This window comes from Zalophus californianus, chromosome 15, assembly GCF_009762305.2.
Source record: "Zalophus californianus isolate mZalCal1 chromosome 15, mZalCal1.pri.v2, whole genome shotgun sequence".
In the NCBI taxonomy this organism is placed as follows: domain Eukaryota; kingdom Metazoa; phylum Chordata; class Mammalia; order Carnivora; family Otariidae; genus Zalophus; species Zalophus californianus.
The window spans coordinates 81206886-81233116 of NC_045609.1; the positions used below are offsets into that span (position 1 = coordinate 81206886).

Below are 26231 nucleotides of genomic sequence, written 5' to 3' on the forward strand. Positions count from 1 at the left end.
ACCCGTGGGACTATCCATCCTGAGGGTGCTGGGTTTGGGCCTATCCAACACCCACCCCGTGGCTGGCAGCCGGACAGAGGGGTCACTGGAGGACCAGCTGGGGGTGATCGCCGGCGGCATTTGGGGTTCCCCCCGGGGTTACCTTAGTGCATGCACCTGGGCAGGCCCCTGCTCTGTAATGAACTGATACGCTCTGCAGAGCAGGTGGCATTGGCCATGCCTGACCAGGTGCTTGGCCCAGGGACAGGGCTGGTCTGGACTGTCATCCCCATGGCTGGCGAGCCCTGGGTCCAGGCGGTGTCGCTGCGCCTCTCGTGCTTGTCTGGGCTGGAGCATCATTTTGACTTTCCAGCCTTGTTAACACCTCTGGTGAAGCAGTGGTGAGCCAAAACGAGAGACTGTTTTTACTATTATGCACATTATTAGGACAGCATTACTGCAGCCTCCAGAACTTGAAAGACAAAAGGCTCTGTCTCTGATCCCTCCACGCTTAGACAGCTGTTTATCTCAGGTTTCCGGCCAGCTCCCCGCTGCATCCGAGGGCACGGGCATGCCTAACCCTCTGGTCTTCTGCTTCTCCTTCCTCTTGCCTGTGCCCACAGCTCTGGCATCTTCCACGGAGCAGAGAGCAGACGAGCCTTCCGCGCTGCCCCACGCTTGGGCATTTGGACTGGTTCCTTTTCTGTTCTAAGTACACTGCCACACACGTCTCTGAAAGTACTTTTTCCCTCCATTCAGCAAACTTTTATTAAAGACTTTCCCACACGCCTGACTCTGTATGAGATCTCTTTAGAATTAAGTCTTCAGGAAAGATTTCCAGGAATGGGGTTAAAGAACAGAATTCTTCTTAGCGATCTCCACATCTGCAGCAGACGACCCCCATCAGGAGCACTGTCCGCTTGGCATCCACGGGGAGGAGGGCGGCGAAGGAGAGCGCGTGGCACAGTGTACGAGGACAAAGGGAAGACCCACGTGGCCGCGGCAGGATCACACACAGGACAGGGAGGTGTCTTCAGTCCCAGAGGCAGGGGTGCTGCTGCTGAGCCCCACCCCGCAGGGGACAGTCCTCATGAATCAGCGTGTCAGTTGGAAACCAATGAGCAGCCCCTCTGGAGGGTTCCTTGATGCCCCCTCCGGATGATCTGGTCCTTTTCCTGCTGCCTGGTTTCCTGTCTGTGAGGGCCGTCAGCACCACTGCCTCAGCACCGCCCCCCCGCCCCCGAGTGCTCACGCTAAGTACCACCGGTCAGCCCGACCGGCACTGTCCCAGAGCCCACTGCTCACTCACGTGCCTCGCGCACACCATCCACCATTGTATTCAGTCCTCACAGCAGGGGAGGTCACCTGCTCGGTCCAGAGCCCGTGGGCAGAATGCTGCAGCCAGGGGCCCTCCCACTGGGGCCCCCAGCGACCTCCGTGAGGACTGGGAGGCTATCGTTCTCTCCCTTTGCACGTGAGGAGCTCACACTCCGAGCTCAGTGGCAGGTGGGATCCAGGCCCGCAGTGCCCTGCTTCCTGCCTGGCACGGCATGTCCTTTCCCAGCTCCAGGATGGAAGCTGGCATGGGGAGCTAGTCGTGAGTGGGCGGGCTGCAGTTTGTGCTCCACCCTCGCTGTAGTGCCGGGGCCCCTGATTATGGTTAGTAAGGGACAGGCCGTGAACACAGGACCGCCCGCCAGAGCCCACTTTGGCGCTCAGTGCCCAACATTACAGTGTTTCAGTTACGGTCTCATCGAATGGGGCCAGCTGCCTCTTTAGGACAGAGCCAGCCCTCTCTCCGTGTGACGGTCTCAGGTTGGCCTTTGGAGGGACTTCTTGAGCACACTGGGGCCCGGGCACTGGAGACGGATCCACTCGGCCCATGTCCTCCATGCGGGCCCTGGGCCAGGCTGGGTGGATGAGGGCAGACGGCAGGCTGCCAGGGAGGGGAGTGACTGGCGCACCCCCCCCGGGGGGGTATCTTCAGAGACCTGTTCTGTGCAGGATCAGGCCTGAACAACAATATCCCAGCATGGGTCTCATTAAACACAGGCTCCGAAACTCTGCTTGGTTCCCAGGACCTCTGCCTGCTTGTCTATGCTGCAGCAGCCTGGCCCCGGCCCGCCTCCCCCGTCCCACCCGACCCAGGCCAGCCTCCGCCCGTCCTGTTGGCCCCTGAGATCAGACGTCCATCCGCAAACGGGAGAGAGGGGTAGAGGGCCAGGAGCCTCTGCTCGTCTACGAGCGGAGACGCCAAAGTCCAGAGAGAAGGCGGGACTTCCCTGAACAAGGGGTGGCTGGGGCGACCTGGGGAGCAAGTGGGAGCTAGTGTGGAAGAACCTGGGCCGAACAATCCAGTGACCTGGGAGGTCAGGGAAGCGGGTGGAGCCAGGCCTGGCCCCAGCCCGGGACAGGCTCCCTGGAGTGAGACAGCCAGGAGTCTGTTCATTTGGGAAGGATGACCTCTGAGTTTCCGCGGACGGCCTGCTGGAGCCTCACTGCCCTCACGCAGGGCAGGGATAGGACCTTCCTGGTCTGTGCTGTGAGGAAGGGCATCCCTCCTCAACCATCAGCGGCTCCCATGTAACCTACAGGTCTTCCCCCTTTGCTTTGGCTGCCAGGGAACGCAAAGCCGCAGCTTTGGGCTCTAGTTCCCAGGCCTGTGGTGTGGGTATTTCCCTCTTCCTTCACTGTGGTTTCTGAACCAGCTCTCTGACTTCCCCCGGCTGTCCTAGGAGAACCATCACTCTGTGCCTTTCTGAGCTACCTGAGGCACTTAAAAAAAGCCAACTCTTGTCTCATGTGTGTTGTTCTGTGTAGCAGGAGTCTGTTGTGTGTTCCATTGTATGACTGGATCACAGTGGATTTAGTCATCCTGCCGCTGATGGACAGACCCTGGGGTGGTTCCCAGTTTGGGGTCATTGTGAACAGAGCTGGGGGGACGTCCCTGTCTCCATCTCTCAGGGAACAGAGGCTCATGGCCGTGGGGCACGTGCCCAGGATGGGCTCGCCGGGTCACGCGGTATTCACGGGTTTCCAGTTAGGAGGTATCTGCCAAGCGGGTTTTTTCCAGAGAACCACGCTGTGGGCCCTCCCGCCAGCCACGGGGGAGAGTTCCTGTTGCTCACGTCCTGCCCGCCTCAGCATCCTTCCCTCCGGCCGTTCAGGGGGTGGTGGTGTGTCCTGCTCGAACTGGCTCGCGACGTTGAGCCCCTCTCCGTGTGCACCGTGGCCAGTGTAGACCTGGCTTGTGAAGTGCCGAATTTTAATCCTGTGTAGGTGGAACACGCACCAAGTACATGAAGGCTGGTAGGTCAGAGGTCCCACGCGTGTCCCTGGAAGACCATGGGGTTCATGAAACCGCATCTCTGAGGTCACATACTTTCCCACACGTTGGACCCTAAGCAGCACCCCTCCCTGACTTAGGAGACTCTGCTCCCAGGCTGACAGACCAGGACAGAGTTTGGGGCCAAGCCTTGCTCTGCCACTTGAGCACTGGGCAACTTCTTTGACCCATGCTGAGCCTCAGTCTTCATGTATCCGGGGGACATATTGGTGCCACCTCCCAGATTAGCTTGAGGAAGTGCCCGTGTGGGGCCCCCCCTCACAGCAACCCTCTGTCAACAACAAGGTCCCTTGGCCCGGCCACCTGGGTCTGTACACGGTGGTGGAAATGACACTTAGGCCTTCAGTGAGCAGGATTCCGTGACCCCTTCCGCCCCCAGGATGGGAAGGCACCACCACCCTGCAGCCTCCCTCTCTCCCGGGCCACCTCATGAGAACCCAGAGCTCTGGTGTGCAAGCCCAGGCTCGCTGGGCTAGCTGGGCAGAGGGCTGGGGGTGTCTCCCTGACCTCCTGTGGTCCGGCCTCCGAAAGAGAGAGGGGGTGTGGTGGTTTTCTGGGGGAGGCCGGGAGTGAGCGCCCTGCCCCGTGCTCCCGAGGGCCTGGGTGGGAGCGCACGCAGGCTTCTTGGGGGATTTGGCCGTTGGAGAGCATATTGCCCGGGGCTGGGCCGGCGTGTTTTAAACTAAACACACACCAGGTGTTCAGCATGTTTTTATCAAAATATTCTGAAGAGCTGTCAGGAGTTCCTGTGCGGGAGGCCAGATGCCCAGCCCCCCGAGGGCCCGTCCCTCTGCCAAAGTGAGCCTATTTTAGGTGAGGCCTCCCCTTGCTTGCTAGCCCAGCCCGCCTGGCCCCTGGTGGGGTCTAGACCGTGCTGCAGGAGCTTCCGGCCAGGTTGGGGAGGCAGACAGGCTCAGGCACGGGCTCGCTGACCCCGGGCAGTCCACGCCCCCTCTCTGAGCCTCCATTTTGCCAGCCATAACGTGGGGCAGTAGCACCTAGCTCTTGGGCCGCTGTGGAAACCAAAGGAGCCAAAGTGTGCAAGTCGCCTTGCCAGGTCCCTGGAGGGAGAGGGCTCTCAGTGGCTGTCACTATTCTGAATGACATCATGAATAGTGCATCCTATTGGCTTGGAGATGGAGCAGGCTTGGGGGGCAAGGGCAGGCTTGGGGGGCATAGGCTAGGTCAGCAACTGCCCAATGGCTGCCCCCCCAAAGGAGTCCAGAGTGGCCCCTTGCCACCTGTCCCCAGGCACATCCACACGGGGCATCAGTCACCACCAGTCACGCTCAACACCTGCCAAGCAGGAGCATCACGCTCGTCCCCGGCAGCCTGGCTACGTTCTGTCATGAGTCCCTTGGGGAAAGCCCCCCTGAGATAGTTGGCCCTCAGGACCCACCGCCTTCTCCAGAGATGGCGCCTGCTCTCCAGACACGGAGCCCACGGTGAGCTTCCCAGGAGCAGCTGTGGACCTTGCCTGCTGCCCCACCCTCCCGGCCGAGGGGGCCCTGGAGGGTTCTTACCCACCCCGGTGCATCCACCCAGATCGCACATCTGCCGCGGGCCACACCCTGTGCCAGCTTCATCGTCTCCCCGCCCACGGCCCGGGGGCGGGGGTCCCCTCAGCCACAGACGACAGGCGGTGAGGTGCTTGCCCAGGGTCCCACGAGGGCAGGGCCAGCCCAGTGCAAACCTGTGGGCCGGGACAGTGGGAGGGCCACACACACTCTGTCCGGCCGCCCCGGCCCTCCCCGCCCCCGCCCAGTCCCCGCCCGAGTGGGCAGCCCGAGCCCTGCGTGCGGCTGTCGTTAGGGGCCTCTGGGGTCAGGCCTCAGATGCTCTCTGGGAACAAAATGGGGGAAGAAAAGAGAAACCAGCCTTGCCGTTTGGACAACCTGTGGGAGCCACGGGGGTGTGTGAAGGCTTACTGCTTGCGCCCGACTGGGGGCGCCCCCGGCGTGCCCTGCTGCTCTGGGGACAGAGCTCCCCACTCTGGTACTGTGACCACGACAGTGCCAGGCCTCCATTCTGGGGCGTCCCAACTGGACTCCCTGGGCCCGGGTCCCAGAGGCCTTACAGGTGCCCATTCAGGGGTAGGATGGATCCTGGAGACCGAGAGGCGGGGAGGGTCCCCTGACTCGGGCCTTGTGGGGGAACTGGGCATGGGCAGTTTGGGGGAGCCATGGAGTTACAGAGGAGAGGAGAAGTGGGGGTGGTTGGCGGGCTCCTAGGCCACGTTAGGGAGGGTAGATCTGGTGTCAGTGGTGGTGGGGAACCGTTTGGACCCATCCCTCCGCTTCTGTGGCGACCTCGGCTTCCTGGGTGCCTGCTGCCAGCCCCGGCACCTGGCTTAGCTCAGGACTCGGTCCTCGGGCGCGGAGCCTGCTTTGTGGCGCGGAGAGCTTGCTTCTCGGGGTTGACTTAGACTGGTCACATACGGGGCTGCCCAGGCTGGGTGTTGGCCCTGGCGTGGGGTGGCATTTTCATGCTTCTGATTATCCGGGTTGGGGGTGAGTGGTTCTCCAGAAGAAAATTCTCTGTGGCCCAGCACTGCCACCCAGACTGGGGGGGGCTCAGATGCGTGGGGGCTCTGCAGTGGGACTTCCTCCAGGGAGGGCCAGGAAGGTGAGACCGGGCCAGGCCTCCCAGGGCCCTGGGGCCTAGGCCCTTCTGCCCTTCACCCCTCAGCTACAAGATGGACTGGCCCTCACGCCTAGACCTCTAGGACAGCTCAGGCTCAGAAAGAGCTAGATGCCTTGGTCATGGCCCACAGCCCCCAGATGGTCAGAAGGAAGGAGGCCACCTGCTTGTCTGCTCAGAGTGCTGGCTGCCTGTTCCTGTCTCTGGCAGGACCAAGGCCTTATGCCAGGAGTATGAGACCACCATGGGGTTGTCCCTGACCTCAGGGAGTCCGCAGTCTGGAGGGACATCACATAGGTAACCAGGCACTTGCAGTAGAGTGATGGGTGCTCTGGTGGGGTCAACACGGGGGCCGTGGAGCACAGAGCAGGCACCTAACTGAGGTGAGGGCTAGGGCGAGGGCTTCAGGGAGGGCTTCCTGGAGGAGGTTACTTGTTCCTGGGGAAATGGTCCCAGATAGCCAACGCTGTAGGGCAGGGTGGCAAATCCAGATGCCCACAGGGGCAGGCAGGAAACGCAGCGGAGTGGACAAGGCCCGGTGTGAGAGCCGGGAGACACCAGACAGTGGGGAGCGTGACAGACTTGAAGCCGCTCGCCCCATCCAGGGGCTGCATCAGCTTGTTTCCGCCTGTGGAATGCTGGCGGGTTGTTACTGGATCCTCCCGATGTTCTAGAGAAGTCAGATTTCCAGCTTCTGCGTCTGCAAAACATTCTGTGGGCCGAGCCCGACATGTCCAGAGGCCACCGGCTTGTGACCCTGGCCTCACTGTGCATGTGAGCTGAGCAAAGCCTGGCGTGGGGGGCTCCAGCCAGACCCGGGGGCTCTGGGGACCTCTGTGGTCCGTGTGAGGGAACCTACAGGTGACAGGCACTGAGAGCCGCCCAGGAAACACCTGGCGCCGGGGGGTGAGTTCTGCTTGACGAGGCACCACCAGGCCGAAACACACCGTGAACAGGCCGTTTCCTCCCTGTGGATGGAGTGGCCCTGAGGCGGGGTGCCGGGGTCCACGGTGACCTCCCCTGCCCCCCGCTGGGCTCTGGTCCCCACTGCCCTCTGTGTCTCCCCCCACCCCACCCCGCTGGTGACCGCAAGGCCCAGAGGAGAAGGTGTTCCGGCAGCTTCTCGGCTCTGCTGGACGCGCCCAGCCATGGGGGAGGCCGCACACAGTGTGAACTGTGCCTTTTCTTTCGTTTTCCTCGTTGGTTTTCCCCAAACCCTGTGCTGTCCCCGCTGCAGTTGAAGCTGGTGGACAACCCCCCCCCAGGGCCCACCCCTGTCCCGGGGCTGACCCAGACGCCTCTCATTCTGGCCGGAGGTCACCGGCACATCGGTGATCCCCCCTGCTGCAGAATATGTCCTGTGTGCTAAGGGAAGAATCGTGAAAATGAGCCCAGGTTTTAAGTTTTCCAGAAAGCCAGACACATAAGGTGTAAGGCCCAGCGCTGCCCTTTACTGCTTACGGCGTTGGGCGCGTGCCTTCCCCTCGTACATCCGTGTCGTCATCTCTGAACAGCAAGTCGTGGTGCCCACCTCATGGGCCCTTGTGCAGGGTACGTGGGAGACTGTCCTCAAAGGCACCTGCCACAGAGGTGGGGGCCGGCACACGATGGTGCTGTCATCCTTGGGGTGAAGCATCTGCAGCTCACGCGTCCCCCAAGCCAGGCAAGCTTTGCTTGCATTCCGGGCCCTGCCTGCTGGCTGGGTGGGAGCTCTAGTCTGTGGCAAGTGTCTTCCCCTGCCTCAGTTTACCCACCAGGGCTCAGAGCCCCTGAAAATTGGTCCAGCAAGTGCCTCCTCCAGCTGGGAGAGACTCCCGGTCCTTCCCAGCTGGAGGATGGGTCAGCCAGGGTGGACTTCTGGGCGCTGGGCTGCCACCCACCTGAACACCCACCGGACAAAAAGGTGTCCGGTTAGCCCAGCACTGCCCCTCACCCCAGCTCACCTCCATGTCCAGATGAGGGTAGGACCACCGGGAGACCACAGGGCCTCACTGGGTGGGGCCTCCCCACTCTCTGGGGGGCACCCCCAGTCCACCACAGTCCACAGTGCTTATGCAGAGGGTATGTCTCCCAGTGGGTGGGCAGGGGACCCTGCCCTACCTTGACAAGCAGAGGCGGAGGGAGGAGGAGATGGCCAACCTGCGGTCCCCTGCCCCCTCCCCCACTGACGTCAGGCCCCTGGCTCAGGGTACAAGGAGGTTGGTGGGAGGAAGGCGGAGTGAGGTGGGTCAGACCTGCATGTCGTCCCGGGCACACCCCTGTTCTCGGCATGGGTGGCACCAGGAGGGAGGGTTACCTGTGGCCCCTTCCCCACCCCTACCCATTACAGGCGAGCAGACGGCCCGATGAGGGGAGGCCCAGGTGCCCGCTAGGGATGGGAGCCATGGGGTGTGGCTGCCTCCCCCAGCAGGGCTCTGACCCCAACAGAGGTCCCAGCCAGCAGAACTGTGTCCCTGTTTCCTTTCCTGGACTGGTTGCTATGGGCCTGAGAAGGGCCCAGGGCAAGTCCTCTTTCAGGCCTCGGTTTTTCTTTCGGTGTTTTTTCCCATGTGATTTTCAAGCAGGTCAAGAAGCCCCTGTCTGCGTGAGCTGGTTTGGCAAGGGCAGGGCCTGGGGGCTCCAGGCCGGCTTGTCCCAGGACAAGCGGTGGGGGACACAGGCCTGAGGGCTAGGTGAGGACAGGGACCTAAGGCTGCAGCCCGTGACTGCCCGGCCCCTGGCTCTTGTGTCCGTGGTGACCTCCTTGTCGGCAAGGACCAGGTCAGAGCCCCTTGTGAAGTCGGGGCCCAGCAGACCTCGGCCGGATGAAGGCGCCGGCTCGGGGGGAAGGGGCTTCTGCAGTGGTTTCTATTAGCAGAGGACCCAGAGTTTTCCCAGAGGGGCCCTAAGTCCAGGCCAAACCCATCCACCCCACCTCTGGAACCCAGGTCCCGTGCTGGCCCAGGGGACTGAGGGCTCGAGCAGCCATCTGAGATCGGAGGCCGACTCCCCTCCCAGCCACCCCACTGCCAGGTCACTGACCCTCTGGCACCTGCCAGCAGCCAGCCGGGGTCGGGGGGTGCTGGTGGCCCCTCGGGCTCCCAGCCGGCTGCCCTTCTGCCAGGCGGCATCCTGGGCCAGCAGGTGGACACTGGGAAGCATTTGCAGGCCAGCTCTGGCCCCCGGGTCTTGGACTCTTGGGGCTCAGACAGAAAGACACCCTTGGCCCAGGCTTGTCTCCTGTGGCCCTGTGAGCCGACACTCTGTGTCCTTTCCTCCGACTTCATCAGCCCAGCCTGCTTGGCATCACTCTCCGAGGCCAGTGCCCAGTGCCCTGAATTCACTTGGCTGGCCTGCCCCCAGTGCCTGGCTCTTCCAGAACAATCGGGGCAAGGACGTGTGCCCCTCCCCATGTGGGCAGGGGCCGACCAGGGTGGGGCAGCGGGCCTGCCACAGAAGCGCTGACCCTCCGGAGCTCCCCGAGGGGAGGCTGCCCCCGGGTCCCCGCAGTCACTAGCCTGGAGGTGGGGGTGGGGGGTGTCTGGCTGCCATTTCTCTTTGGCTGCTACAAAGACCGTCCCTGTAAAGCCGTTCTGGCCCGCGCACAGATCGGCCTTGTTCTCTGCCTCGGTCTTCCCTCCTTCCCTCTGCTCACAGGGCACGAGGGGGAGGAATAGCTGATGACAGGCGGTGCCCTGCCCGGGGGGGTGGGGGGTGGGGGGGTGGGGCTTTGTTCATTCACTCGATGGCGGACATTTCCTGGGTGCCTGCTCTGGGCCCGGCCTGCGTGGGCGACCACCAACGGCAGGAAGCCGGGCTGCTCCCTCTGGGCAGCCCAGGTCAGCAGAGCACCTGCCGGAATGGCCTGGTGGGGGTCGGGGCGTGGGAGTGCGTGCCGCGTGCTCAGAAAAGAGAGAACAGCGGGCCCTGTGGGGTCGAGCTGGAGGTGGGAACGAGTGAGTGAGGTCTTGGAGGGCGAATAGGAGCTTGCAGCTGGAGCAGGTTTGAAGAGCATTCCTGGACACAGTGTAGACAGCTGTGGGAGGGCAGGGAGCACCTGAAGGAGCAGCGGGCCCTGGACGCTGGCCCGCAGATGGAGGCCCCGTGAGGGTGGACTTGTCTCCTGTGCCGACGAGCTGGGCTGTGGCTTTGGGCAGTAGGATCACCACCGGAGTTTACCCAGGCAGAGGTGGGAGCAGATGAGCATTTGGAGCAGCTGCTCCGACCCACCCACTGGATCTGGGCCCGGCCAGAGACACCCGAATGCTACCCCAGGAGCCCAGGGGAGCAGAGAGGACTACGTTGGCCCTCTGCAGGGCCAACCACCGGGGGGATCTGCCTCTGCCTCAATCCTCGGGCCAGGATCGGAGGCCGCGCGCCCCTGCCTAGTTAGGGTGACGTCCGCAAGGACCCGTGTGTCCATGCCAGCCCCTGGAGGGCGGTGAGGGCAATGTGGTGGGTGGGGATGGTGGTGTCCGGAGTTCGTGTCCCTTTTTCTGGAAGCTTCCCTGGCCCCGCAGCTCCCTCTAAATGCCCTCAGAGCTCTTGCCCTCTGAGCCGGGAGGGTTCTGCCGTAACCATGCTCCGTTCTTAGAGCAGCCTTAAGAGCCGGGTCATGTGCCCACCGTACAGATGAGGACGCTGAGACTCAGGGAAGTGAAGAGACAGCTCATGGCGGGCAGAGCAGCGGGCCCTGGGGAGGGGCAGTGCTGCGACCCCACAGGGACCCCATGGGGTACAAGGAAAGGTGGCCTCCCGAAGTCACAAAGGGGCGGGGGGTAACCAGGACACATGGGGCCTAGAGCAGGGCCACCGCGGCTGCCTCTCTGCATGGGAGGCTCCTGTGTGTCCACGTCCCCCTCTCTGCCCCAACCGTGTGCACACTTGCCGTCTCTCTGTCCCTTTCTGCCCATCTGTCTTTCTGGCCTCCTTCCCTCCACCCCGTCTCTGTCACCCTCCCCCGTGTCACTGTTCCCCTCCTCTGTCCCGCTCTCTCACACCTTCTTTGTTTCGCTCTTTCCTCCCTCTCTCTCTGCCTGTCTCTGACTCAGTTTCTCCTCCGTCCCCTCTCTTCCTGTGTGTGTGTGTGTGTGTGTGTGTGCGCGCGCGCGCGCACATCTGTCTGGGCCCCTCCGTCTGCCCACAAACCCATCCCGCCATCACCGCCTGGCTGTGCTCTTCTCCCCCTTGTGTCCCCACGTCCTGCTCAAGGCCTGAGGGGGTCTCTCGGCCCCTTTCTCCATTGCCCTCTCTGCTCTGTTCCCACTGCCAAGGGCACATCCTTGCCGGGTCTCCCGGTTCGGCCTCCGCAGTGCGGCGTCTCTGAGGCCCCGCAGGGCCCGGGTCACCGGCCGGCGCCGAGCAGGACCCTCTCCCGCTAGTCCGCTAGACCAGTCCCCTCCTGGTACCCGGCTCCCGAGCCACAGCCCACGGCGGCGTCACGTAACTAAGACATAAGTGTCCGTGATTTCCTCTGTGTGTTGGCAAACACCGGCCTGCTGCTAATGCAATCCTTTCTTTTAATGGATTCTTGAATTTAAATGATATGTAATTAAACACAATTAGCCGGGTACGCCACTGGGCTAGGTGCCGTGCGCCGAGGGAGGCTGGCGAGCAGCTCGTTACAGAGCATCTTCTTTCCTGGGCAGATCTCCCGTTCCCTCTCAGGGCCGAGTTCATTTGACTGAACGGTAAGCCTGGCCCAGGGGCCTGGGGCCGGGGTCTGAGGAGGGGAGCCCCGGGCCAGCCATGCAGGGACTTGGAGGATGAGCCGGGTGGGGTTTGCTCTAAGAAGTGTGGTTCCTTTGAGCCATCACGCGGACCTCGCTGTTTGGGGTGAAAGCTGGGAATGCCATAGGAACGGGGGTTGGGGCACAGAGCAGGGGCCGGGGGGTCAGCACCTGCCCGGGCACGACCTGAAGCCTGCCTGGCCGTCCCACTGGCCCCGACAACCCCCTCATAGGCAAAGGGCTGGGGCACCCCCGCCTCATTGGCGAGTGGGGCTTTGGCTTTGGAGCAGCCCCTGGGCCCCAGGGATAGCCGAGGGAGCCCCCAAAGGGCACCTCCAGGGTGGCGCAAGACTCAAGCCCCGTGCACACAGGCCGAGTGAGAGGGGAGACCGGGGGTCTTCCTTCTGCTCGGACGCAGAGGAGCAGTGACGCCGGGCTGGGTGCCTGGCCTCCCACCGGCCACTCCCTGCAGGGACCTGGAGCTGTGCCTTCAGGTGCAGAGACGGCTGGGACTCCGGGCTGTCGGGGCATTCCCCCCCGCCCCGGGGTTCTGGTCCCAGCCTGCCTGCCCCTCCCACCCCACACAGCCCCCCTCTTTGACTTCCCTGTACCCCCATATGCTAAGGTCTGTCCCCCCACCAGCCTGTGTGCCCAGGGCAGGGCCCAAGGCCGGGCCACCACGCCATCTCCCTGCCGGCCCAGCCCCGGCACACAGCGTGCTCCCCGACGGCATCTGGGCTCTCAGTAATCGAGGTAACACTACTGAACCCCCGCACCTGCTCCTCGCCAGAGCCCGAGCATGCGTTAGAGACAGGGAGGCCAAGACACAGAGGTGTCAGGTGCTTGCCCAAGGTCACGTGGTGGGTAGAGGGTGGAGCCACGCTCATCCTCAAGGCACAGATGGGGAAACTGAGGCTGACAGTTGGCCGGGGTTGGGTTTACAGCCTGTTCGGAGGCTCTGTCTCTGTCTCTCTCGGCCCCTCCCGCACGCCTGCGTGCCCACCTTGCTGAGCCCAGGGGTCAGAGCTGCCCGAGGAGAATCCCGTCCCCTCCCTGTCCCGGGGCCTGGGTGGCGGGGGCGCTGCACACTCTGGAGCCAGGCATGGCCAGCAGCGCCCACCGGATGCTTCTGCACAGCGGGAGGGCCTGAGTGGGGAGCGCTGGCTTCCCAAGGATGAGGAACGTCCCGCAGGAAGGGCTGTGTGCAGAAGCGCTGGACAGCCGGGAGGCATGAGCGCCATCCTGGGTGGATGAAAATGGAGATGCCCGTGGATGGCAGGTGGCCAGAACCAGAGGTCTGCAAGATTGTGGGGTAGAGGCCCGGGGAGTAGCTGGTTGAGGCTTTGTGAGCTGAGTAGTGCATATTCCTCTCTTTTTACAGCAGCTTGAGGGCTGTACAAAAGCAGGCTGCCGGCAGGATTTGGCCCCGGGGCCACAGAGACCAGCCACAGTGACGGGAAATAGATACCTCGTGCTTGTCAGATTACACATGACTTCGTTACGTACCTGTTTGTGTATGTACATAGAGAGTACCCCGAAAATGAACAGTGTGATGTATTTTCCCGTGTGCCATCCGTGTAACCGCCACCCAGGTGAAGATCTAGAACACTGCCAGCACCCCCGATCACGTTCCCCTGAGAAGTAACCATGTAGAGACTGGTTGTGCCTGTTCCTGAACTTGGCATAAATGAGTCGTCCAGCTGGGGTTCCCGACCCACCCACACTGCAGCGCGGAGAGTAATTCCCTCTGAGTAGGATTGTCGCAGTGTTCTAATGCGTGTTTCTCCATCCCCTGTTGACGGACGTTTGTGCAGTTTCCCGCTTTGTGCTGTTATCGCCAAACCCGGTTGGCACACTCTAGTACATGTCTCTTGGTGAACACGTTGATGCATTTCTGTTATGTGCGTACCTGGGAGTGAAATCGGTGGGTCACAGGTAGGTGCCAACACACAATTTGCAAAAGTGGCCGCACCATATATAACCTTTTGACGGTGACAAGTACGTATTTCAGTGCTGCTGTGGGATAACAGACCTTAAATTCCCGTGGTCACCGGATTGTGTCTGTGACTGAAAGAGTGAAACAGTCCCTTAAAATACCTGCACTGACATGAGAGCTATTCCTGCTCGAGCTGCGGGCCCAGTGGGTGGTGGTGAGGATCCCCATGCACTCAGCCCCTTGCGTTGCAACGGCCCGGGGAACGAGGTCCCGCCCTTTTCACAAGTGTTAAAGATTTGTGGGATGTCCCTAGGAGCCCACCCCAGGTACCTCCTGTGGCCAGGACTCCAGCCCTATTACAGTTCCCTCCCACATGCTCACCGGGAGCCCTGCTCTACCTCAGGACGCAGTCCACAGCCTCTCCTCCAGGAGCCCCCACGTTGGGGTACCCTTGGTGCCACATGGGCCCCATAGCTGTTTGCCTTTATGGCGTGGCCTCACTCACCTCAGGAAATATCTGGGGCTTTGGACAGCTGTAGCCCCGCAAATCCCACCCAGCCGGAGAGCTACTTTGCCAGGAGCACCCCCTCTATCGTGTGGGAGCAACCTCGGAGGACAGGGACCGGTTGGCATGTGGACCCCTGGGGTTTGCACGGGGGCAGGGTGGGGGGAGGCACTCCGAGCAAGGTCAAGCTCATGGCCCTGCTGTCAGGAATGTGACCTTTCTGCTGGCAGCAAGGACCCCACCGTGGGGCCCTGAGCAGGCTTCGGGTGGAAGGGGTTTGGAGAGGAGAACAGGAAGGGGGTGTGTGCGCCCTGACTGGGGGTGGCTGAGACGGGGGGTGGGGGGAGGGGGGGCATCCGGTAACGGGGCGCGGAAGGACCTGGAGGCTTCCTGAGGGCCGGCCAGGCCTGTGCTAGATGTGGGGAGAAAGAGGCTTCAGAGGGGTCACGGACAGTCTAACCTGTGGCCCTGCTTTCCAGGCCGAGTGACGAGCAGCATCCGGAAGTGAAGGCTGATGGGTACGTGGACAACCTGGCAGAGGCCGTGAACCTGCTGCTGCAGCACGCCATCAAGTGATGAGCCTTGTGGGGCGGCCCCCAGCCTCGCGCCTCCCCCCACCCCCCGCCCCGTGCCCGGGCCAGGTGCCTCTGCTTCCCCCCTGACTCCTGGAGAGTTGTTGCTCCCCGGATGGCCTGCCCCCCGCCTCCTGCACTGAAGTCTGAGGGTGGGACAGACCCCTGGGTGCCTCCAGGAACACTCTCTGGGAACACACTCCAGCCACCTGGCCCTGTGAACATCCCCACTAACTGGACTGAGGGACCTTCACCCCCCTGCCCCTTTATCACTCATTCTGTGCATTTGACGGAGGAGCCTGGAGAAGGTGGGGGCTTCCTGCTCCGTCCATGCGGCCCCGGGGGCTGAGCCAGCCTCCCTGGGACTGCCCAGCAAATCCCCGCCCGCCTCCTGGGCCCCACCCAGAGTCAGAGTGGCCACTGGGCACCCCCTCCCTCTCCTACCCCAAAAAGCACCTTGGAGCCCGAGGCTGGGGCAGCTCCCGGGGCACTGAAGACGGCTGTCCTTCAAAAGCAAGAATAGTAACCGCGGGAGTCAAGGCTGCGGGCCCAGAGGGTGCTTCCGGGGCCCCAACTTGGTAGACTTGAGTGTGTCATGCCCCACGTCTGCAGGGGCAACTACTGTTAAATAAACTGTCCTGACCCGACTTGGCCTCTGACTCAGAGTTTGATGCCTGGGCGGGGGTGGGGTGCAGGCCCCGGCTCTGGCCTGGTGCTGCCACGCGCTTGAGCCATTGAGCAGCAGAGGGCCAGGGTCCCAGACACCCGAGCTGCCCCAACCCCCTCCGGGAGAACGGAGGCCCTGAGCGGACAGCGGGCTGCCCTCGGCCCCACCGGGGACAAGCGGGGCCGGGGCGAATGTTGGCCGGCTCTCCCGGGCCGCCCTGCGGACGGTGGTGGTGAGCCACAGGCTTCCAGAATTCACTCAGAGGCCGGGGTTTCAGGTTTCAGAATCAGTCAGCGGAACAGATCACTTGATTGCGCTGTTTCTCCTCAAATCAGTCCAGAAGTCCCTGATGAGTCTTGGGCGACAACCACACATGAAAGAAGCCTTGGGTCCTCCATAGCAGGGTTTCCACCAAGCGAAGGCAGGGGATAAAAGGCTGGACCCTGAGTCCCGCCCGAGTTGCCCTGGCACCGGAGCCCCGGGCCCGCGGGGGCTGTGCTGTCCCCAGGCGGGCCGGCCACCATTAAATCAGGATTAAGAGGAACCAGTGGCCAAGTCTTTTCATCAGGAGGAGAGGCCACCGGCAGGGCTGGTGTCCGTGGCGGGCGGGGGAGGAGGGCGTGTGGCCTGTTGGCTGCGACACAGGCAAATCGCCTGCTCCTTGGAGCCCCCTCGTTACAGCTTGTTAGCAGATCGGCGGGCCGCGGTGGGCGCAGCTCGCCAGGGCTTGGAGGGCAGCGTCAAGGAGACGGGCTTGCCACGTTCCGGTCAGGTTGTCTCGCGGGTCCTTGGTTTCCCTCTTTCTCTTTCACGGGCTGCCCTCGCTGGCTGTCCCGGCTGGAGCTTGCGGCCAGGGCAGCGCCATCCCCTGAGGCAGCAGGCTCCTGTTGTCTGTCCACGGACCAGCTGCCTCGCAGGAGGGGGACAGGTGTCCGAGGGACAGCTCTGGGGTGGGGGGCGGCGCAGCCGTCTGCTGGGTCCGGCCGGAAAACGTGCCGCCCCCCCCAGGGCCGTGGGTTCAGCAGAGTGGACGTCCGCACTCTACCCGTTTTACAGACAAGGAAGTGGAGGTGTGGACAGAGGACCTGCCCGCGGGCTGACAGCTGGTTAAGGGCAGAGCTGAGACTCCGACCACGGTCTGACCCCATATCCCACGTCCTTTCTGGTCCCTCCTACAGTCCTTCCGGGGCGGTGGCCTGTGGTGGCCCGGCGGCCGTGGCTTTCTTGGTGAGCCTGCACCCTGGTGCTCCCCCCCGGAGATGAAATGTTCTTGGGGACTGAGGTCCATTCAGCCCTAGCACGGGGGGCACCCTCTACAAGCTTCGGCTGCCTTGACTGTAAAAGGGGGGGCCTCCTTTCCTGAACAGGCACGCACAGAGCCCTGCGGGGGACCAGGCCATGCCAGGATGTCCTGCCACCTGGCTGGGTCTGACGACCTGTGCTGCCGCCACTCTCCCTCTGCCTGGAAGGGAGAAGGGGGGCCTCCCTCCCCTCCAGGGTCCTTCCAGCCGCCCGCGGTCCACCTGCAGCCGACCCTCCTTCCCCAGGTGGGAGCAGTTCTCAAGCCACGGACTGACGGAGCCGTTGGCTGTGGGTGGGGCTGGAGTTCAGGGCCGCCAGGGGCCTAATTACCTGTCTGCGGTCAGGAGACGTACCAGGTCTGCCGCTAAGAAATGGACCCTCCGAGCCCAGGGAACAGGCCAGGTTGGCTCTGTGGGCCCTTCCGGCAGAGCCCTGGACTGAGGGAGGGGCCCGAGCCCGGCGACGCTGCCCAGCAGGACATCCCAGGCTCTGGTGGCCACCAGCCCAGCCACGTCTGGGACGGGGAGGGGCGGATGGGGTGCAGAGGGGAGGACAGTCTTGCAGGGTCTTCAAGGGCTTCACCTACCGCCCCCAGACCTTCCAATGCAAGCATCCACACGGTATCGGCCCGGGGCTGCATATGCCACCGGTGAAAACCCGATTCCACCTGGGTTAATCATGCAGCAAGAGAGTTTATGTCTCACCTCATTGCCAACTCCAGGGCTGGCTGGATCCGGATCCCAAGGAATTCCCAGGCGACCCTGAGGCAGGGTAATGGCAGCCCCACCCAAACTCCCCCGAGAGGAAGGAGGCAGCGTGGCACCGGGAGGACAGATGAACGTGACCAGAGGCTGGGAGCCAGGCCTGGAGTCGGAGCCTCAACACCAGGCACGCACGCCCGTCACGGGGCCCGGGCGACTTCAGTGCTACTCTCCTCCTCCAGGTCGGGGCGGGGAATAAGGCCCCTCCAAAGGCCTGGGCCTTCCTGCGGGGCCAACTCTGCCCCTCCTGGGTGGAAAGGGGCACAGAGGTGGGGACGCACGGCGGGACACACATGCCTGCCTCCTGGGGGCTGGTGGCGCCACCTCCCACCTCGGCGTGATAATCCCGAGGGCCTGTCCCTCTCTCTCTCTCAGAAGTTTCCCATTTAGATGATAAATATATTGGTATAAAAAGAAACCAAAAGTCACTCAGAGTCTGGCCTCTGTTACTGTTGAGGGGCCTTTCCTTTCGGCCTTCTTTCCAGGAGAAATGTTTTTAACACTCTCTGGATCGTCCGCTGTGGTGCTGGGGGTTTGGGGCACTGACGCTCATGTAAGCCCCGCAGGTGTTCCAACCTGCCCACGCCTGCAGAAGCTGCTCGGTCAGCACGCTACCTACCATCGGGTGCAGGCGTGGGCCAGCCCAGCACCAGGGTCCGCAGACCCGCGGCCAGACCTGTCAAGAGGGCTGAGGGCCGCATGCCGCCCCGCGGGCCCGGCGCCGGTGCCCAGGGCAGAGTCCTGCTTTCGAGCAAATCTGTAGGCACAGCAGCTCGGGGGGGCAGTGTCCTTCCCCTGCCACTGGGGAAAGCACAGGGTGGGGAGCGGGGTGGCCATGGCTGGGCCCAGGCCGAGCTGGAGGCTGGGGCCCCAGCCGGGGACCGCCGCTGAGGGGGGCTGGACGTCTGTCTAGGGCCGCCTTCCCCGGGGAACAGGAGGCAGAGCCCCCGGGGCCCTGGGCCTTGGCCGTGCAAGGATGCCTAGGGAGGGGCTGAGGGATTCCCCACCCCCCCAGGATTCAGCCACAGCAGCCTTGCGTCACCTGGGTCGTGAGTTCGGTGTTCTGCACCATCCTGGAACGAGGGCTGCTGGAAAGAAACCCAACCCACAGGAAGTGTCCAAACGCAGTGCTTTGGTGCCTCATGCCCAGAGGGGCATCCTCAGGACCTAGTGGATGTTCGAGGCGAAATCTCTGTGGTCCGATTTTGTGAGCAAACGCTGGGCTAGAAATTTAAACAAGCCTCTCAAGCCTGTCCTCAAGGCTGCAAATGTCCTGACTCTCCGGAGCTTGGTCAGCCAGGCGGCGGTGATCTGCAGGGCCAGGCCCAGGGGCCGTGTGCCCCGGAGCCCACTGTGGGTCCGGCTGGAAGCACGGGCACCCCCGACCCTGGGCGGGAGCAGTGCAAGTGGGAGCCACGCTGCCCTAGTGGGGAACGGAGGCCCCGCCGGCACGTCCTCCGTGCCTTGCCGGTAGGGAGGTGGGCTGCAGGGCGCCGGGCCAGGCCTTCCACAGCGGCGTGACCTGCAGCAACAGCACGACGTGGGGCACACAGCACTGCGGAGGCCCCGCTGGTGACGCGCCAGCTCCGCGGAAGGCGGACTCCTCTACCACGCCCGACTCGGAAGTCCCACCTAGTGGGCGGCTCCGCTCTGCCGGCCGGGGGGTGGGGGGGTGGGGGGGGGACCCTGGCTCCCGGCTGGAGGCAGGGGCTGGGCCCCTCCACCTCCAAACACGCAACCGTGTGCGCACACGCATCGCTCTGGGGGCCGGGCTGCTCGGACCGTGCTCTAGAAGGGCTCCCTCGTGGACCACGGCTGCGGCCATGGCCAGCCCTCCTGCTCACAGTGGCTCGCTCCACCTCCCCCTCCGAGCCCCGGGACAGCTCTGAGATGTCCGCTCGCCCCATCTTACAGACCCGGCCCCGAGGCTCGGAGGGGACAGAAGGGCCCCCCCGCCAACCCAGAGCTACTGCTCCCACGGACGAAGCGGGGGGAGCCGCCAACCCACCACAGCCAACAAACCACACAGCAGGCTCCCAAAGGCTGGGTACTGAACCAGGAAGCTTTATTTACACCAGTAAGAGTAACAAGCAAATTCCTGAGAGACTAGAGCGGCTCTAGTGCAAGACAGTCGTGGCCCGCGCGGGAGGCCAGGCAGCCGCGGGCGGAGGGGGCGGCGCAGGCCCGACGCGACTCGCTCGGGCCGCCTCACTTCCTGCAGCTCCACGGCACCGACGGCGTGCGGGTCAGGACAGCCCGCGACAGCCCCCATGTCAGCCCACGTGCTGTCCCCGAGCCCGGGACATCTCCTCCACGCACTGAAAACACAACTTATTTGCCAAAGAGACTATGCTAGAAGATCAGACTATCCTACCTAGGCTACCTATCTCTGCTGTGGTCTGGGGTGGGGGGTTTTCATGATCTCTTCTTTTCTCTTTAAGGATGAGGCAACGTTTTCTCTGACTGGAGCCAATGGGAAGGGTCTGACCAACTGTGCGGATGTGGCAAGATGCGGCGTCACTACCTGTACGGGGGGGTGGGGGTGGGGGGCAGAGGGGCTGGGCCACGCCAGCCACGGTGTGGCCAGCTGAGCCCTGGGTCCTGGGCCCTGGGGCACTGCTCACGCCCAGGGCCCAGGCCCAAAGCGGTCATCGTTCAGGGAACGGCCCCAAGGCCACAGAGGGCACGTGACTCTAACCTCACGGGCAGACACGGAGGCTCAGGCCGGGCCCTCCGCAGAGCGTCCAGGGCTGGGTTTGAAATACCACGGAAGCTCGCTCAGAGCGGCGGTGCCCCGAACGCCGCCCCCCCCCCCCCCGCCGGGGGGGCCGCCTCAGCCAGAGCAGGGAGATCGCACACCACCCCTGCACTAGGAGACCCATTTGAACATTTGGGTTTGTTTCCTTTTCAGTGTGGACCTTTCCTTTATTTAAATTTTCTTTGCGCGTACAAATTCACAAAACTTTCCTGCTACAAACATTTTGATGACGAGTAAGGCTTTCCGAGAATGAAAATCCATGGATGATCGGCACAAGCGCCCCCGTGGCCTGGATGTTGTCTGCCCGCGGGCCCTACTCCGGCCCGGCCTCCACCGCGAATAAGGCAAGAGGGTTTGTGGTAAACGGTGAGGCTACGGCCCTGACCCGGCCCCACCCGGCCCCTGCGGGCAGACAGCGGCTCCTGTCAGTCCTGCGGCCATAGAAAATGCTCCTTCTGGAGTAGGTAGGGATGCAAGCGACAGGGACTCTCCTCCCCACCCCGCTCTCCTGGAGCCACGACCCTGCGTTGGTCCTTCAGGGTCGCAGGCAGGCAGGCGGCTTGGTGCAGCCCTCCCTCCTGGCTCGGAATGTCCTGGGTCTCCCTTCAGAGGGAGGAGCTCCCGGGCATCCCCTAGGAGAGGCAGGGCCTGGACGACGGTGGGGCTCCTGCACGGTGAGCCTGCCGGCCTGCCCACGGCCGCACGGGGACAGCCATGCGCAGTCAGAGGGAGCCCCTAGGTGAGCCTCCCTCCAAGAGCCTCCAGACCAGAAGTCCTGGTGTCAGCAGGGCGGAGCATGGACATGCCTCCCCGGACGGCGGGGTGGCACCTGCCACATGGGGTCGGCGCTCTCCACTCAAAGGTGAACATGAAACGACTGAAGGGCCTTTCTCTCTCTGAGCAGAAGGGACAATGGCCATCCTCTCCCCCCACAGCTGCTGCTGGGGGCTTGGGCTAGGAGCTTCGGTGGGAGTGAGGACAGCAAAGAGGGGCCTGAGGACGCTGGAGGGCCAAACTCTGCCCTGGGCCGGGGTACCTTCTGCCCGAAAGTGCCCTGGGACTGGGTTTGTGGGTCGATGGGACCAGCTTGGGAGGAGGCGGGAAGGCTTGGCCTTCCCTGCCACCAGGCCTGAGAAGGGGGTAGGTTGCTGGGCAGGGTCTGAAGGCAGGTCACCTGCCCCAGAGCCCTGGGACACACACCCACTACCGTGTGCCTCCCCAGGTGACGCTGAGGAAAGGCTGCTGGGGGTCACCGCTTAGGCCCCTCTGGTTCAGCTCTCGGTCCCTCCCTGTAGCCTGGACCAGGAGATGGGGCCCCGCCTCTCCTTCCACAGGAAGGACTGCTTTAGAGGCCACTGTGGCCACTCTTGGTGTGGGCTGGGTGCCGGGACTGCGCACCCCAGGCTTTCTGAAGACACAAGGCACCGGCGTGTGCTCCAAATTCATAATGCTGCCAGACGTCACTCAACAACGACCCCACCCTCTTCCGGGTCTGTTCTAAGAAAACATGTCCTCCCTGACCCATGCTGTGGGGATCAGACAAGATGGCAGGTCTACCCAGAGCCACCAGCTCCCTGCTTTGTCTCTCCAGGGCCCTGAGGGGACATGCCTTTCGTGGGAGCCACGGAAGGGTAACTGGTTCAGGCCCCAGGACCTGCCATGTGCCCACACAACCACGATGCTATCTGACCTGAGGCTCTGAACAATCTGGGAGGGCCATGGAGTTGAGATTTTCTCTACAAGCATCTGATGGTTGATTTTTAAGAAACACCACCATATAAATCAGAACTTGAGCACCACGCTTTTGATCGAGTAAAACAGTGAAGGTGTAAGTAGAGTTTCCCAAACAGGGTCCTTCCTTTGGGGAAAGAGGGTGAGAACCATTCGTACTCACGCTGTGAAAGTGAGGCATTCGCTGTCCACAAAAAATGAGCAAAAGCAAAGAGACTATGAACGTGCCTTTGTTACGTGTCAGCAAACTCAAGAGAATACACCAGTTATTTTTAGCCACATGGGGAAAGGACCCAATTGCTACTGTCTGCCGAAGATGCCAAGTTTCCTACAAGCCAGACTCCAAGAGAGCAGAGCCCGTGTGGGGTGTCTGCCAGTCGGGCTTCCTGAGAGCAAAACCTCAGGGGGTCAGGGGGTGGGCGGGGAGGGGGGGGGCCGGGGAGTCCGCAGGGGTGCAAGGAGCTGGGGACGCAGCGGTAGGCACTCTGCTCCCCCGGCTGACCAGCAGGGGTGCTCGTCTGGAGGTGGACGGTGCACCCAGATTAAAGCCCACAGTCCCACCGACTAGCGCGAATGTGCTTAGAATACTGCAGGGGCCTTGCAGGCCCCCCAGAGCAGCCAACAGACCTCCTCCACCCCTGAAATGTGCACAGGGCCCGGGTGCATGCACCTGCTCGCAGCTCCTGCCTCCTGAGGGCATTTTCAAGAGGTTGCCTGTTACTGGTGACCTCTCCCCACTCACCGGAATCAAGCTAATCACTCAGTGACAGGTTCGCCACAGAGAATGGCCACCATGTGCCAACCCTTCCCGAGCGGCAAGTAGTTCTGTCTTTTTGGCCAACAGATCCACCCACATCTACCCAACGCAGACGCCTCTAACGAGCAGCCCAAGCTGTTCCCCAGGCCCCCAGAGTTCCGACATGGCGAGCCCCCCTGGCACCCCAGGGCCTCTGTCTCCTGCACTTGGAATTAAGGCCAAATGGTTCTGATGTTACTACAGAGGAAAGCATCTCCCGAACCTTCCCAAGCCTGAAGCAGGGAGACCTGGGAGAGAAGGCACGGAAAACAACGGAGTGAAAGAAGCTGTGGGGCCGACCCCCCGAAATGAACCTGAGCAGGAGGCCGGGTGGACCTGAGCACAAGCCCGCCCCCAGCAGCCCCGCCGGCAGTCACGTGCCGGGCAGCAGGCCCTGTGGGACCCCACCCAGTGAGGCACCCAGCGGAGGGGGCGGCCGGCCAGGAACAGGGGGAAGGGGCCCAGACCAGCCCAGCTGCTGTCGGGCTCCGGGGGTGCGACGGCCGTGGCCGCCGTGCTGGGGAGGGGTGGGCAGGCAGGCGGGCCAGGCTCTCCGGGGGCCACTGCGCTCGCTCCCCGGCACCCGCGGCCCCCGGGGAGCGCAAGTCAGGCCCGGGACGGGGGCTCCCCGCCGCCCCTCAGTTGTTCTCTATCTGCTCGATGTCCAACTCGCCGTCCAGGGAGCAGGGGCTGTTGCCGGCTGCCCCGCGGTCCCGCCAGGCTGAGGCCGGCCCCCAACTCCTGGCACAGCCCTCGGCCAGGGCGCAGCCGCCTGACTCCTCACAGCACTGCTCCTCCTTGCAGGCCAGCTGGTCGTCGAAAGCCGGGGGCAGAGGCTCGGGGACCGGGGTCCCGGCGGGGGTCCTGCCCCCCAGGCTGGAGGCCGAGGCCGAGAGCAAGGCGGTCCAGGACCTGGTGCTGCTGACATGGAGGGCGAAGGGGCTGCGCGGGCCACAGTCCTCCATCCCCGCGCTCAGGCAGCTGAGGCTGCTGAAGGTCTGGCAGTTCTGTGGGGAGACAGACACACCGGTCACCGAGGGTCCCATGCCCGTCCCGAACCCAGGGGCCGCACGCCACAGACAGCTGGCTGCAGCCCCTGGGGCTAGGCGGCGATGGGTCCGCTGGGCAGTGGCAGTCCACCAGAGCCCGGCCTCCTCCATCACCTGGACAAGAAGAGGGGCCATGCGCAGGTCGGCAGGAAGAAATCTGCCCCAGTCAACGAACGCTGGGTTAACAGACACAAAACCCAGTGACCCACAAATTAGGAAAGAGCCCGAGCTTGACGCCGCCCAGTCGAAGGGAAGCTGCGGCAGGAAGGCCAGGCTCCGAACCCTGCGCAGACCACCCTTCTAAGGGGTGGGCTGACAGAAATGCACCACCTCCCTTCAGCGGGCAATTTCGCTTCTAGAATTTCTATCTTCAGAAAACACTTTAGGATGCATGCAAAAAATCAGCAAAATGACTCCATGTCATATTGTTGAGCTGAAATGAAGCACAAGTAATCCAAATCCCCCAGGATAACAGTTCCATAAAACATGTCTTTTCAGACAAGGGGAGGCGAGGCGAAGCCTCTGTGGCCTTAGAAAGAACACTGCCGGAGTGAATTTCCAGACCGAAGGGAAACCTCATCAGGCTGCAGAGCTGCACAGGGGGTCTAATGCCCACCGACCCCCTCACCGTGACCAGGAGTGGGGGATGGGGCCAGGAGGGTAGCCCTGACACCCCTGCCATCCAGAGAGCTGGTTCCCGTGTGAGCCTGAGCCCCACGCCTGGAGACACCGATCCTCTAGTGAGGGTCAGGCCCCTGTGCCCTCAACAGGCGCTCTCGGTGGTGGATGTCGCAGCTCTGCAGGTGGGAGGCTGGGCTCACTAGCTGGGGGCCTCAAGCAGACCCCTCAGTCACCCTGGTCTCGGCTGCCTCATCTGTTACGAGGCAAACAATGGTCCCTACACCTTTCTGTAGGGCTCTTTGAGGGCCCAGTGGGAAATGGTGGCTGCCCACCAAGTGCTGTCTCTGTGTGGGGCCAGCCTGGGGAAGGAGGCAGCCTGGGGCCTCCCTGAGTGGCAGGCGTAGCTCAAACAGGACCCAAGGGTGCTTGGGAACACTTGTTCTCGAGAGGGAGCAGGCCCAGCACTGTGCACAAATGGGTTAGGTAAAACGCCTGCTCTCACAACAGAGCAAAAATCAGGACAGAGGGTTGTGACGGCTAGCGGTGCCCACAGCCTTGCCCTGGGGACCCCGCCTCCCACAGGACCAGCAGCAATGCCGTCTCCTTTCAAAGTGGACTCGAGGGGAGAGATGTGCTGGAGGACAAAAGAGAGGCCTCTGGGCTCCAGCTGCTTCCCCACAGCAAGCACAGAGAGCATGCACGGGGGAGCGGGGCGGGGACCCGGAGCGCCGAGGTCACAGGCCGTCCCGAGGGCCCTGGTCCTTTTGCAGGTCACTCTGAAGTAAAGATGACCACCAGCTGTCATGGCAAATGGGCTCAGCAAACGGAGAAAAGCCGCTTTCTCTGGACGAAGGTGGCTATGCCTGCCGTGGGCACGCTCATTGTTCCTGAACGCTCCAGAGCAAACTGGTCTCATGGGTTTGCTTTTCTTGGAATCTTTTGATTAACTGAGAAAGGTGAAGGCTAGGGGGCTGGCCGGCTCTGGGAGAGAGCGCTAGGATCGAAGAGAGAAGGGCCGGGCCACCGATGAGAACTGCGAGGCTGGCCCAGGCCTGGCAGAAGCCCAGATCACGGCACCGGCAGCCTGGTGGCCCTCCAGTCCCCCGGTCCGGGGCCACCGTGGGGTTCAGCGAGGCCTCGGTCCGCACAGCGCACATGCCCTTCCCCACCACAGTGCAGGGCTGGAGGCGGCTCCCAGATCAGAACACGACCTGACTCTTGGCAGGTGGAGGCCCCAGACGCCCCCGATGGGAGTGTCTCTGGGGCCCCTTCTGCCTCCCAGCCACTCTCTTATCCTGCCTCGACCGGAGCCAGGATGCGAGAAGGTGGGTGGGTGGCCTTGCCCGGACAGGGTCGTCAACACTCCACCTCAGCCTGTGTCCCCGGTTGCCCTGGGCAGGAAGTGTCGTGGAGCCCCGGCGCCCGGGGAGCCCGATCCAGCGCCCCCACGCGGCCGACCAGTCAGCCTCTTCGACCTAGAGGAGCTGTGGTCGGCCGTGAGTGGCGACGTGAGTCCTGTTATAAAATAACAACGTCCAACGTAAGCCGGATGTGCTGCGAAGGGGTCCCAGGGAATGCCCCTGGGGATCAGCCACGTCTGTCCACCCCCGGGTGTGGGACCCCCCCCCCCCCCCGGCCGCGAGCTCTAATGCGGCCACAGTGGGAAGCGCCGGCATAAAGCTGAGGAGGAAATGCTCCCGAGCCTGCGTTCCCCTTCCCCGGCTGCTCAGACAGCCTCACCCACAGACCGACCTCGGCGGTTAAAGGTGCAGGTGGGTGGGGGTGGAGGGCTCTGTGTTTGACTTTATGGCAAATGTGACAGTCTTTGTCTGGGCACCAATCATGTTAAACATTAGCCAC

The 26231-nt window shown here is 63.1% G+C and overlaps 2 protein-coding genes across 4 annotated transcripts in view; one reads left to right on the forward strand and one right to left on the reverse strand.

The window, feature by feature from the left end:
* Nucleotides 1-15333, forward strand: part of LOC113923897 (phospholysine phosphohistidine inorganic pyrophosphate phosphatase) — a 127697-nt gene extending 112364 nt beyond the window's left edge. For both annotated transcript variants that reach the window (XM_027597150.2, XM_027597153.2), the window contains one exon: nucleotides 14594-15333. In XM_027597150.2, the coding sequence (XP_027452951.1) occupies nucleotides 14594-14690 (97 nt within the window). In that variant the 3' untranslated portion in view covers nucleotides 14691-15333. The remainder of the gene's footprint in view (nucleotides 1-14593) is intronic.
* Nucleotides 15334-19460: 4127 nt separating this feature from the next.
* The window catches only part of FAM53B (family with sequence similarity 53 member B), a 119799-nt gene continuing 113028 nt past the window's right edge, over nucleotides 19461-26231 (reverse strand). For both annotated transcript variants that reach the window (XM_027597228.2, XM_027597226.2), the window contains one exon: nucleotides 19461-23708. In XM_027597228.2, coding sequence (XP_027453029.1) covers nucleotides 23340-23708 — 369 coding nt within the window. In that variant the 3' untranslated portion in view covers nucleotides 19461-23339. The remainder of the gene's footprint in view (nucleotides 23709-26231) is intronic.